General features: G+C 43.6%; 1 protein-coding gene across 5 annotated transcripts in view; it reads right to left on the bottom strand.

The window, feature by feature from the left end:
• Positions 1-1,058: 1,058 nt before the first annotated feature.
• LOC140649477 (uncharacterized) overlaps positions 1,059-14,128 on the bottom strand; it is a 69,580-nt gene continuing 56,510 nt past the window's right edge. For all 5 annotated transcript variants that reach the window (XM_072856734.1, XM_072856739.1, XM_072856735.1 and 2 more), the window contains 2 exons: positions 4,424-4,511; positions 1,059-1,761 (listed from right to left, as the gene is read on the bottom strand). In XM_072856734.1, the coding sequence (XP_072712835.1) occupies positions 1,592-1,761; positions 4,424-4,511 (258 nt within the window). In that variant the 3' untranslated portion in view covers positions 1,059-1,591. The remainder of the gene's footprint in view (positions 1,762-4,423; positions 4,512-14,128) is intronic.

Genomic DNA, 14,128 nt, shown 5'->3' with positions numbered 1-14,128 from the left:
TTCCCACCTCGCTCTGCAAGCCAGAGATGCTTCATCGCTGGTAGCATTGTTTCAAAGAACAGATTCCCCTGTTGCAAACTGTGTGCACCCTGGTCCTGTGCCTGTGAAGGGCAGCTGGCCAGCAATTCCGAGCTAAAATCTCAAGTCTTACCAAGGATTTCTGTAAGATGCATTTGGGCAAATTACTTCAGACAAAATTCCCACACTTGCAAATATCTTTGCAAAGGCATATGGTGTACTTAAAACCACCTGATAATTCAACAAATAGCTGCAATGTTGGCTGAGTTCAGTGAAAGCAGGCCTACCTGTCATCTCTGAAAACCACAACGCTTATTTTGGGACCATAAATGTTATTAAAGTTTGGGGGCCCAAGTCCAAGTTTTCTGACCTAAGTTTGAGTACACATCACCAGCCACATTACAATCAAAATTACCTACTTCCATATCTATTGCAAGAATTACTTAGTATATATTTATACAGTACCTATAAATTAATAGTATTTTATACCTATCATTACTGTTACACAAACCAGAGCAATGGCTCTCACTTTAGACACTAAAGAGGTTTCACTCATCTCTGCTCTTCACAGTCATTTTGTTTTATAGGCCATACAAATAGGATGTACTTGGGAGGGGACTGGCGTGAACAAACTCTTAACAAAAATTCTGTGAGTTTTTCCCTCAGAATATTAATTTAAATTCTCAGGCTGGCTCTCTTTTCAGAGGTACTCGTATGTCTGCCAAATTCAGGAGCAAAGGGGAAAAACCAGAACAAGGCCTGGTTTCTTAAAATAGTCAGAGACCCCTTCATCAAGCCCAGTGCCTCTCGTCCTCTCTACCTCACTTTGTGACCACAGGGAATACGGAAAACGCCACCGTATACTTAAATTTGGCCTTCAGCCTTGAAATCTGAAGTTACTATTTTGTGATAAGTTAGCTTTTTAAGCCTCCTTTCCACTTAGATGTATTTATAGTCAACAAATCAAACACATCTAAACTATTGTCTCCTCAAACTCTGATAATGTTTTTTTCAATGGGTAATATATATCTAGATGAATAAAATACTTTTCAGGAAAGCAATAAAAGCCAAGGTTGGTGTTATGCACGCCTCCTCGTACCTCTGCGATATGAAATAGGAGCAAATCCCCACCTATGGTCAGGCTATGCTCGATGCAGATAGATAAGGCTTCAAGCAGTTTTACTCCTCCCCAGGCCCCCTTTGGTTAAGTTTTAAGGATTGCTGTGACGTTCCCAACTTCTTTACAGTCCCAGAGGCGTGAATCACTGCAGACAAGTTCTTGACCAAAAAAATTCATCACCCGCTCTAGATTTGGGATAAAAGTGGCATAGCACCGCTCAGGGTGCATGTGTGTCGCACCCTCAAATCTGGAGCAGAGCAGAGTGCTGGTGTGTCTGTGTGGAGCAAAACCATCTTCTGTGGAGACACTAGCTTGGGTCCTGGCAACAAAACGCCCACGTGTGCGTGGTGCTGGGCCTGATTTACCAAGCCCTTTCCTTGGTGTCTGTCCTTTATCCTCACAGTATCTCGGAGAGGCAAAACATCGTGACACCCAGCTTCACGGGCGGGTTACTCAGGTGCCAAGGCTCAAGGAATCGATTGAGATGAGGTATCTAAACATTTCTGTGAAGCAGGTCCTGAGAGATTTGATGAAAAGTATATGGAAGGGCTGTACTGAGACAGCGTGTTCTGCCCAAGTCCTGTTCCTGGAGTTTGCTACTGGCTGCCTCAGGAGCACGGAGGCTGTAGGAAACACAAGGCCCACAGCGTAAATAAAACATAGGCTCTTTAATTATGACCTAAGGGTCTGCCATGGAGCAGGGATTTGCATGCAAGAATTTCAGGTCCCAGAGAACGTGACCACCATACCGTTTATTTCTGTATATGCCCATTAAAGTGTTGGGTATCTGTAATTTATTAAATTCTTCGTACTCTTTTTAGTTACGTTCAGTATTCTCTAAAGGTAGAAGAGGTGGTCACTCAGAGCATCCTCTCTCTACCGTATGTTTCCTCTGCCCCCTGGTTCCTTGATCTCTTTCTCTCCCCTTTCTCTGTTCTTATGTGTCTCCTTTTTTCCATCTGCATTTTCCTCCAGCAGCACCCATTTCCTGTGGGTTTCATCACCACCCCCACCCTGCTTCCATCTGTTGAAGAGATCAGCCACGAAGTTAACTTGCAATTACACTACCAGTGAAATTACACCAACAATTACAGTGGCATTACTAGGCATTAACGCGAACACCCCAGTGAAATTAATGGGAGAGGGGGGAAGTCACCCCTCTCACAAACAGGTTGTCAGCAATCTCAGGTAGGTAAAACAGCAGCTTCTCAGGTATGTTGAGGCCAGGGTCCTCTCTCGGTAGCCTAGAGAGGCAGAATTGCTTTCCAGCAGCCTAGCTGACGCTCTCCGCAGCGTGCATGTGCCAGGCAGGGAAATACATCAAATGACCGGCCGCAGCTGCGGGCTACGACTCTGACACCTCTGACAGAGCAATAATGGGAATTGACTGTAATTTCTCTGTCGCAGTGGTCCAGTATAGCTCTACCGACTCGGACTTTTTAACATGCTTATTTCTCTCTCTGGTATGTAATTTAATAGATTTGTCAATGTTTGTGCGCTGTGCTTTTTTTTTTTCTCCCCACACAGAAATATAGTCTTACAAAAGTCCAGTTTCAGGATTGGGGCAACAAATTAGAAAAGCAATTTGAGTTACAAAGTTAGATGAGCTGTATATGCCAGCAATTTTCACAGTTACTTTATGTGGTATATTTAATATGGTGTAAATTTAATTTATTCTATAATTTTAATAATAATTTAATGGATCATATGGACTGATGTATAGAGAGCGCTGTGCAATGGTATAAAATGCTATAGCTGCCTCCTCAAGTTTTGCTATGTAATTTCTGTGTAGATTATAGTAATAATTTGAACAACCTAATTAGAAATTAATTGTGAATTTTATAAGTGAATTTCTCAGGTAAGAAGAAAAAAGTTCTCTACTTACAGAGAGTACTAAAACTTAGCATTTAACTAACTGCTACATATAGAAGGAAAATAGCTTGTGGCTGATTTTGCATAACGGGTCTAATTTTTTCCAGCTTTGTCTGTACTAAAGAACCTGCCACCATGAAGAAGGCCTTTGTCTCCAGTGCCCACTTTAAATCATGCAGCCAATGCCATGGGGATAAAACTAAGGTGTAAATCAGTATTTTGCCACCCAGATGTACTTGGAAGGCCCATTCAGCCCTCAGCAAGGAAAAAACTTTGCTGTGTGCAAAATCCTAAGGTGCTGAATGAGATGTCCCTATTTCTGATATCCTGAGAGCACCTATTGATCAAACAACCCAGAACGCTGAGAACTGGGGCAATCGCTCATCCAGCTACCCTCACCTCACCTGGATGGCAGCAGCAGTTAGGAAAAAAGAAAGGTTTGTTGACTGTATTGGATGGAAGACACCACCTCTAATATAAACACGGTTGTGGGAATAGCTGCGCTCTTTCCTTACGTGTTTGGAAAGCCTTGCCCTGTCCTTTGTGCCTGATCCTTGAAGCAGTCGCACCCGGACTGCATAGCGCCTGCGAGCCACTGGGATGGCACTCCTTCCCGCTTAGGTTTCGCTGTGTCAATGCTGAAGGTGATGCAGGCATTTCCAAATTAGCATTTCAGTAACGCTGGTATGGCTGGCAAGGCAGCTCTAGCAGTGTGGTGCTTAACCTGAACTGTCGGGCCCACTCAAGAAGCCATTCAGGTTTGCAGTTAGTGGATACAGAGCTCTATTGTGGGGATTTCGGGGCTCCCCGACTCAAGGCTAGATGTTGTAAAGCTGAGTCTTTAACTATATTGTGACCGTTCACTAAAATGAAACATGACGGGAGAGTCCAAAAAAGTAGATAGGTGAATGCACATAAAACTGAGAGAGGCTGGAGGAAGATGCGAGATCTAATCATAGGCTCTAGACTAGGATTAAGAGTAGAAAGCCACAATCTTTTCTTTGGTTTGTTGTTTGTTTTTTTTTTAAGAGATAAACAACTCCTTCCATTTTATGAGGATTTCTGATGGAACATTGTCCATAAACCTGCAGTATTTTCTGGACTCCTATGAGGAAAACATAGCTCTAGGTTTTCGTCTCACCAGCGCATCGTTCTGGAAGATAAGAATGCTGCCTGGGCAGAGGCAGTAGGAGATCCCCTTTTTAAACCATGTTCTTGGAGTACAAGAATAGATGGCCCTCCACACTAATTATGAGCAAGATCTTGCTTTTGCTGTGTTTCATTTTCTAAAATACCTTAATAGGAAGGAAAGCATAAAAACCATATTTGCTCCGAGATAACAGAAATCCCACAGCCATCATCTGTAGTACAGTCCTGTTTTCCAGGGACGGTAAATAATAACATAACACTTACAAGAGGTAGCATAAAGTCCAGGAAATTGCACAACGTATTCCAATGTCTTCAGATTTGGCAAAGGCTTCTTTTTCTTTCCTTTGACAAGCTGTAAGAGAAAGAGAAAGTCTTCATGAGTCACCCGCACTTCCACCATGGGCCAGAAGCCTTCGTCTATGAGAACTACCACATGATTATTATCGTCACAGCGCTTACAGCTGCACTGCGTGAGTCGCAAGCCGTTTGAATTGCGTGCTGCATGTCTGCGGACGTGGTAGCGAACCTCAGTCTCGAATGGAGACTCTTCGGTTTGACGAACACGACTGAGAAAGTACTTGCAAATGCGCAGCGGCTAGGATTTTGCCATTTTCAGTGGGAAAACACATATAAAATATGCTTATTCACCAACCAGACTATGCCATTGTTACGGGTTGGTTTCAGTTTGCCCGAAGCTGAGCCCACAAAATAAGGAGTGAAGAAGGAGTATAATGGAATTAATAAACTTGACAAAATGCATCCAAGCAACTGTTTAAACTTCCCCTCGGAGATCTAGGAAGACAGTGGTCAAGGAAGAACTTGGTAATTCTCCATTTTGATGGGAAGAGATGGTTAGAGGAAAAATATGCTTTTCCAGATCTGAAGACAGTTAGTTTTGGTGACTTTCTGCATGGGAGGTTCTCATCCTAACATTTTTTCTTTATTAGCAAACAAAAATAACAGAATAATAGCTAACTCCTATTAAAAAATTACCGGGGGAGGCAAAGCAGTGCTTATAATAGAGTTATTGCTGCAACCTTGCTTAGGGCATAGATGCTAAATACCTCTGTGATGAAAAAGAAATCAGTGTAATGATGCTTTCCCCGTTACCTTTTTATGGGGGAATGAAATGTCACAAAATAGTTTGCACACTTCCTATTGGGGACCAGGACATACAAGACTGATTTACAGCAGAAGGCAAAAGGATTTTGTTTAAAGTCAATGCAGGTAGACAGACAGCTGCTGGAACTGAAGGTTAAAATATGTTTTAATTTTCTAATTACAGCAAAGGATGAAGCACTTATCGACTATAAAATTTCAGATATAGTATAGACTCTGACTAGACTAAATATAGTATATCTACTTCCCTTTTTTACCCAAATAGACATTGTTTCACCTAAACTGAAACTGCTCTGGAAATTCAAACCATGTCATTTAGTCTTGTGCTCTAAGGTCCTGCACTTTTAAAGTGATTTTTGTCCACATACTGACAGTTGAAGAACCCCACCTCTGTTGAAGTCGGTAGGCGTTTCACAGGCTTTCTTTCAGCAGGTCACATCCTGAGCATCTTATTCACTTGTTCCTCTATCTCTACTCAGGCATGCTTTCAGAGGAGTTTATCCACATAAGGGCTGACTAAATACTGAGCAAACAGTTCAGAATTTGGCTGTCTTTTATAAATAATGATTCAAAGGTTTGATTTAGCTACAGATGAGCCCGAGCCACAAAAATTGCATCTGGCTCCTAACTGTGTCAACTCCCATGGCAGAGATTTTTTTTCCCAGCCAAAGCTTGGCCTGAAAGTTCATGCAGAAAGACAAACTGTGAATCAGAAGCCCGTATCAGTGCTCCGGGAGAAGTGCGTACCAAGATAGCCTGCAGCCACATGCCAGCTTGCCATTGACCTTTTATCTGCATAAATAGTCGTGACCTTTGGGCTGCTCAAATTAGTGCTAGCTGCTCGAGCAGTCAAGTATCACAATCCTATTCTGCTCAGGCCGCATCTCTGCCTCTAACCGCTCGTGCCCTCTCCTTCGCTGGGCGATGGAGGTAGGCAAGGGCACGGGGCAGCTTGCTTACCTCTGTGGACATCCTCTGCCTCGGAGGAAATCCACCACTGGCTGGGTAAGACCATACTAAAGCCTCGCTACATCGACTGAGCGACACAGAGAAGACCGAGTGAAGGAGCTGACAATTCGCCTTTAGATTGACTCTTTCCTATAGGGCACAATAAACCTTCACCTTCGCTCTTGCTTTCATTTATCGTCCCCTCTCATTATCTTTCATTACATTTAAAATAAGTCCTAAAAGAGTTTTAAACTCAAAAGAAATAAATCATTACCAAAATATTACCAAAGTATTCTTTTGCTAAGCTTCAAAGTGAGTTGTTTTCCTCAAAAACTGTAGTAGATCACTAAACCACAGATATCTTTTTAAAACATAATCTACGTTTTATTCAGTGGACTGTATGCTGTAGAGGGTTTAATGCCCATTATTTTCTCAGTAGACCAGAGCTAGGATGCTCTCTCATGTAAATAAACATTTAGTCCTATTTCAAAATGCATCATTTGTGTCCCTGAAACCACAGCAGGTTTAGTTATTTTTGGAAATAGGTATTTGCACAGTTTTATAAGCACATTTTTTCCAATTGTTTAGAAGAGATCCTTTGGTTGCTTAAATGACAATATTGACTAGGCCTGGGGAAAAAAAAAGAGTGGGATACTTTTAAAGATATAAAGCAGGAAAAAAATACAAACATTTTTGAGGTTCTCCAAGACGACAACTGCACAGACACATTTCAAAGGGAGGTTACTATCCCTGAAATTCGCTCCAAAGCTCTTTTTTTCTGATTTCCTTTAACTAGAGCTTTTTTCTGTTTGGCTGTTTCAGTCATGGGATAGCAGATACCAAGTGTGTTTTTCAACCTGATGTACATTGTCTGCATGATGCTTTAAAAATTCAAGTGACTCCTATTATACATTCTGGAGACATTTTTAATCGCACCAAGGAAAACTGTCAGGCTAGTAGTGAGATAGCTAGTCACTAATGCCCATGTTTTTGAAACTAAATTTGAGGGAGCCACCCTGCAAGTAAGAGTGGGAGCTGCATGCTGAAGCACACGCCTGCCGCCTCGGGCAGACGTGTTGGAAGGGAACTAATCGTTCTGCTGCATCAGGTCCTTCAGCTCCACACCGATGCCAAGCCCACAGCGGTCGGGGTGAGCTTAATGTCACCCCACGTTTCGGGAATATCTTCTTGCTGGAAGGGCTGCAATGCCACCCATGTGGTCCTTGGTCAGCCACCCAAAAAGAAGTGTCCTGCCTCTCTCGCAGGAGGATGATTTGGACAAGGGCCACAAGCTCTGAGAACGAGTCGGGAGGGTGCAAGACCTGCAGACCTGTCTTCATGCTGTGCGGTTGGAGTGGGTGCAAGCGAGGATAAGGGTTTCGTGCTCCTATGTCTGCGAGCAGTGGCACAGAAACAAGACCCTATGACTCTCAAAGTCCATTTGCCAAATTACGGCATCTCCCTCTTTAGTTATACCTAAGAAAGGGTGTTTATGTTTCACCAGAGAAGCAAATGAAGGGAGGGCTGGTCTGCAGCCTTCTCCTCTGCTTCTCCACTGAGCCCCTTACGCACAAGCTGCATTACAGCTGCAGAGAGGAAAAAATGTGGGCTACTCTTGCTGAAACATTGGCAGCACATCACTGTTTACAACTGGAATTCTTGCTGCCTGCTTTTACCAATGACAACTTAGGACAGGAATAGGAAACTTCACATGATGATGAGGTCAACTTTTTTTCGCTTGTCCAGTGCCCCAGGCAAGCACAAAGCTGCTGGAGTTAAGATTTATGATTGCTTGCAAAAAATTGAGCTTGAGCCACGATTTTTAGCTGGCTCTTCTGTGTTATCTTTTATAGTACTTCCAACGGCACGCTCATTTGAAACTTTTAAAAGCAATTGGGTTTGCTTTCATTTGTTCCTCATTTCAGCTCTCCCGCCTTGATTATCTGTGGCCATACCAGGAGTAATTGTAACTTGACCCATTCTCGAGGAAATGAGAAGGCAACACATGTGTTTGAAAAGTGTGTTTAACTTGTGTCTTTCATCTGAGATTAATAGTAAATCTATTGAGCTACATAAATAATTAATTCACTTACAAACCTGTCAAACCGATAGTAGTTTCTTCCCCTCGGAGTTTACAGCTCTGAGGCATCCCTTCTAATGGTTTAATTTCCTTTTGTGTACCTGGAGATAAAACCAGTCAGCTAGAGAACTTCCACGTGTGGAAGAGGGAGGGCTGCTCAGCTGTTGTTCTCCTCTGCCCCCATCCCACTACACACAACGTACATAAATGTGCATAAAAATGTAGAGTGGAAATAAAAAAACCACTTTGCATGGTGGTTTGTGCATGTGAAACAGATTCCTGCTTGGCCTTCTGGTTTGGATAACAGCCCTGTAAAATCATTTCTACCAAGAGACTAGGGATCTGTTTCTGTTCTCATGCAAATGAAATTAGTGGAATTATGTAAGCATAAAATCAGGGGCAAATGAGAGGAAACTCGTTTGCTCTTTTGTGCTTTTATGGAGTTGGGCTCCTTAAACGCAAATAAGGCGATGTTCTCGTAGGAAACGGAAAGTGTGTCATCGGGCACCTGGGCTCGGGAGGACTAGCCACAGCACTTAAGACTTGCAAGCCGTGCGATGCATACAGATAGCTGGGTGTCAAAGGGTGGTTTGAAACCAAATAAACTCCCCAAACTGGGAAGCCCCTTAGAGCTAAGCAAAAGGAAACACTAAGCACAGGGGGTCTAGATGAAATCCCATCCTCTCTCTACCTTCTCCAGGTGCCTATATCAAAGCTGTAGGGAAGGATCTCCTTATAGCCAGGGATCCTTTCCTAAAAATAATTGTGTAGGACCACTCTTTGGAAGCAATGATGGGAGTGCTTTCCCTCAAAACCCACCCCAGCACCATTTCAGGCTGTGTGCTGTGCTGGTACTGGGCTAAAGCTCTTTATCCGTGGGAATTCTCCTCCCTCCACCATTAGCTGCATATGTAAAACCCTGCACAAGCCATTGTAGTCTCTGGGATCTGGGGGTGGAGAGAGGAATGGAAGAAATCTTGTAGCAGAGTATATTTAGCTTCCATCTCTTCCAGGATGCTCCTTCACACCTCTCAGTTGAGTGCATCCAGCCCTGTACCGAGCCGTGGAAATGCAGCAGAACCAGCAGAGCTTTCTGCCTTGATGAAGGGGCCTGGATTTATACTTTAATCAAGCAGCCTCAGTACTGAAAACATAAAAAGGACCCCCCAAGATATTTGACAAAAGACATTTTAAACACCGTCCATGGGCGAGAAGCTAAGTTACTTCCTAATACTATTCAGCTATACTGAAAGTAAAATTTTATGGCTGTGCAGAAATCAAAAATGGGATCAAGATTATTGGCTAAAAGGGCAGAAATCACATTTACTAAGCTGCCTTTTGTCTGCGATGTTTGGTCTTTACTGTTTTTCACTTAACAAGACTGCAGAACTTATTACGTGTCCTTAAGGAGTGCTACTGTACGGAGGGAGTAACCAGCTCGTGGTTATCTGCTGTGACCAAAATGCTGACATTTTGAAATGGACGTTATTCATTGCAACCGCTTTGACTGAGGCCATTTCATATGGAAACAATTAAGAGGCAGAAAGCATATCATAACAAAGGAATGAGAAGAAAGATCAGGAAATACAAGCAGATCGGATCACTCTCTAAAAATGGATACAGTATTTACTGTTAGCGATTATAATAAATCTAAGACTTGAATTACCACAGGAGAGCAGACATGACTCTGAATTGTAGATTTTCTTGTGCAATCTAAGAGGAGACAGTTCAGGTTAATGATGAATGTAAAATTTAGGTCCAAGGTAGAACAAAATGTAACTTATTTCATATGTGTGCAGAATGGAGGGAGTCTGAAAATAATGCGTTTAAAAAGTGGTCACAACGTGAAATTACAGAGAAATAAGAAGCAAACAGGAAATAAAAAAAATACAGTCCGCGTGCATTTCCTTAAAAGCAAGGGGAAAATGTAAACGTATGTTGAAGAGCACTCTCAGAGATTTGCACATCTTCTTGAGACCAATCTAAATGCAACTGGAAACAACAAAAGCTAAAGAACAAAATCCATTTCTAAGAGCTGTGTACTCTTACAGGCAGGAAATACCTGGGGGGAGGGTTTTTTCCCCCACTACTATCAGAGAATGAGCGAGGTAATTACTGGAAAGCATGTATCATAATAAAGAATTCTGAAACACCATTTAATACTTCTGTCTGGTTGAGTAATTAAATGAACAGAATATCAGCGCTAAGCAATATGAGATAGACAAGGGACTGTCAGTCACACACAGCTGGGAGCCAGGATGTCCATGTCCCTCAGTTCCTAAACTAGTCATCTGTATTTGCAGGGAAGTTTGGAAATCACTTTCAGTAGCTGCCAACACTCGGTCTCCTAGTGCCATGACTGCCATGCCTCAGTGCTGTATGCACACTCACACACAGAATTTCAGTATGTCCCAAAACTTGAGTGAATTTAACTTAAACTTGGACCATTAGGTGACAGCAAACTGCCGTCTAACTCCTCCCTCTTGACCACTGTCTCGGAGACTAATTTCTATTGCCACTGAAATCAATTTGAGTTTTATGACTGACCTCACTGGAGCCAGGATTTGGCTTAATGTCTTGATGTAAGCAGCTAATGGTTCTTCTGACAATAGCTCGGAGCTGGCATAAGTCAGAACAGAAATATTTCATGCCTTGCAACTGGGTGAACATCCCATTCATGCTATCAGCTTACCTGGCAAAGGGGATATCAGGTGTTGATGCCTTCATTCCTGTTCAAACACCCTGCTTCCCCCCTTAAATAACAGTAATGCCTAAGTGAAGGCATCTCACTTCTTCAGGAAGCTGAGAACTGTGCAAATGCCCACTAAAACTGGCCAGCGTACATCGAGCAGAGGGATGGCTGAGGGTGCACCTGAACCTCTGAACGGGGCACTACAGACCCAGCATAGTGCCTGTGCTGTCACCCTCCATCATCCTGCCCTCCCTCCGCTCCCCCCACACCTCCACGACCCTCACAACATGCGATATTCCGCGCTCGCACTTGTCTGAAGCTAGCAGAGCTTCAGAAAGCTGTGTTGCCGGGGTGGGTGGTATTTGCTGACAGCACTCTCCCTCCGGCTGCTTCTCCCTTTCTGGAGCATCGCTCGGAGGCAGGCAGCACGCCTCCCGCACCTCCCGCCGCTCATGCCCGGGCCACTGGCTTTAATCACTCAGGCCAACCGCTAAGGTTGCCAGCTGGAAACCCGTGCGATTTCCATTCCTTTCCCAACTTTGGGAAATGCTTTTGCCTAAGCAGTAGTGAAGCGGAGCAAGGTAGGAGGCGGGTGGCTGGGAGAAGGGGTAGCCCCGCGCGGGGTGTGAGCTTCATCCATCTACCGGCTGGCCGCAGAAAGCAGCGGTTGCAGAACGAGTAATCCTGGGTGCCGCTGGCATTTTAGAAAGCGCTACATATTTGACATAGTTTCTCCAGAAGATCCCTTTAAATAGTAAAACTTTCGCACATTTGTATTCAGAGCTCTTACAGTTTTATTTTTAAAGGGAATGTAGGTGTTCATGAACAGTGGGTGTGAGACTGACAGCACTAGACCAGAGCTCTCCATTTGCAGAATAACTGCTGCATTGACTACTATACTGCAAACTCCTGTAATGAAAATACCAAGGATTGAGAGGGTCTTCCCATCCCTGTGCTTATTTTGCCTTTGTCCTTGCAGCTGAAGCTGCCCCAAAGGGAACCAGCAGCTAAGATGGCCCATGCATGAGTGTGTGCATGCACATGTGTGTTCAAACACTTGCTAGAACAGACACAAGATTCTCAAGCCTTCCAGACAGTAATTACTTTTAAGCTTTAGCAATGCATTTGGATTTTGCACTCCATTGCCACAGAAGTAGCTTTTCGCATGACGTCACGAGTTCTCTGACACATCCTTAAGCAACATGTTCGGGTCTATTTTTTCTTTATTTGCTGACTTTTTGTTCTTAAAAATAAACAGCTTAGACTCAGATACTTGTACCCAACTTTGGAAATATCAAAGGTTCTTACCAGGTTTCCAAGGACTGGGGAGACACCCAAAACACGCATGCTGATCTCTTAAAGAAAACACCCTGAAGTACACTATTTTCCATAGCTGGGGTAGTTTATGCCTCTAAGCATCATTTAATAGATGACTCTGCAAACGAGAATGATCATGCTGGGCTTCCAACTTTTTCTCCCACTCCAGCCCACTCAGAAACACCTTCTGAAGAAAACTCATGGCAGAATCCCTCTGAACATTTAAAAAACCTCTTTTTATTCCTTACCTGTTCCTTGAGCCATCTATTCTGCACATGATAAGGTCAGGAGTGGTGCCAATGCAGTGCAGAAACTTTCCCTTTCTTGAGGCATGCCGGGTTTATTACTAAATTAAGTGAGTTCCTACATTTTCCTCCAAGACTATAGGCATGCAATTTCCTTCCAGCTATTTCTCTGAATCTTCCAGTCCTCATATGTTAATGTGCTTTGGCTTTTGGTTCAAGTTATTAGGAAGAATTCTTCTTTAGCCTCTATTTTATTTCTTTGCTTCCATTGAATAATTTAGGGTCAAGTTATAATTCTCTCTTACTGGCTCTAGTCTTGTGCAGAGAAGAGCAAAATTCTTCTCATTTTTGTCATTTCCCCCCAGCTAATTGGAGTGGTTTTGTTAATGTGCTATGCTTGTATGCTCAGCCCTCTGCTAACCGTCTTAAGAGCTGTTTTTTCCTTGCACATTCAATAGGCAAAATCAGAGGTGGATCAAAGCATCGTGCCAGTGCTGGATGCTAGAGAAAACATAGGCGGGAGCTGCCTGACAGAGTCCCTCTGAAGGTGGCATCTGCCTGCCAGATTACAGGGGCCTGTGGTCAGGCAACAACAACTGGAAGAGACCGGTGCCTTGGACCTGCCTTTTCACGCTCCACCTGGGAAATCTGATTTCTGAAGTTTGTCTGCTTTCATAGTGCTAGAAATTTCTGTTATACAGACAGAAATTCTGCTATAAGAGGAATATAAATGCTGTTATGCAAACGGGTCAGGCCTGAGGCTCTGAACTAACTGTGAGCCCAAAGACTAGATTCGGGATGATCCGAGGTCTGCCCCTGCAGAGAAACCGGACGCAAAACAGCAACACAGCCTCTTGCTGCGAGGTCATCTACGGCTCCTTGTGTGTTCTCCTGATTTTATGGTGGGATCTTTTGTGATGGGTTTCAGCCCTGCCTTCCTTCTGTTCATTTTTTTAAAGTACTTTCGCAGTAGTCGGTTCTCTGAAGCACCATTTTCTTTCCTTTGAATTGACTGAGAATCTGGGTTAAAGTGACTGACTGATGTGACAACAAAGGAGCGATTGTCTTCAGGCCCAAAGGATTTGATATGCTGTTGGTTATAAAATGTACTCGGACAGCCCAAGTTCTGTGCCAGATTAATATTTGATGTCATTGGACTTGACTGGCTGTAACCGGAAGAGCTGGGGCCATTGTTGGGAAAATGGCCATCTCCCTTTCAGGGGGAAGTTAGCACTCATAGAAGCTGACAGCCTGACAGCCCAATCTTCCATTTACCCATAAGCACCAGTCAGTGTGAGCAATGACAGTGCAATAATCACAGATAGGTCAAATTCTCTTTGCAACCCCTAGATATTGTGTGTACTTTCTATTATCAGCAACAACTGCTTCTTCCAACAGTTTGGAGGGTACCAGTGCATGGCTCCTCTCGACCGTAGCTACTCCCTCTCTCTCCCTCCTCCCTCCCCAGCCATCCCCACCTCTCCTAGTGCCTGTGGCGGCAGCAATAGCCCACTTTCTCTAGGCGAGACAACGGCACCTGTACCGATCTGTCTCAGGCTCCTCTGCTC

Source organism: Ciconia boyciana, chromosome 3 (genome assembly GCF_034638445.1).
Source record: "Ciconia boyciana chromosome 3, ASM3463844v1, whole genome shotgun sequence".
In the NCBI taxonomy this organism is placed as follows: Eukaryota; Metazoa; Chordata; class Aves; order Ciconiiformes; family Ciconiidae; genus Ciconia; species Ciconia boyciana.
The sequence above is the reverse complement of the archived record's forward strand: the minus strand, read 5'-3'. Positions and strand labels throughout refer to the sequence as shown.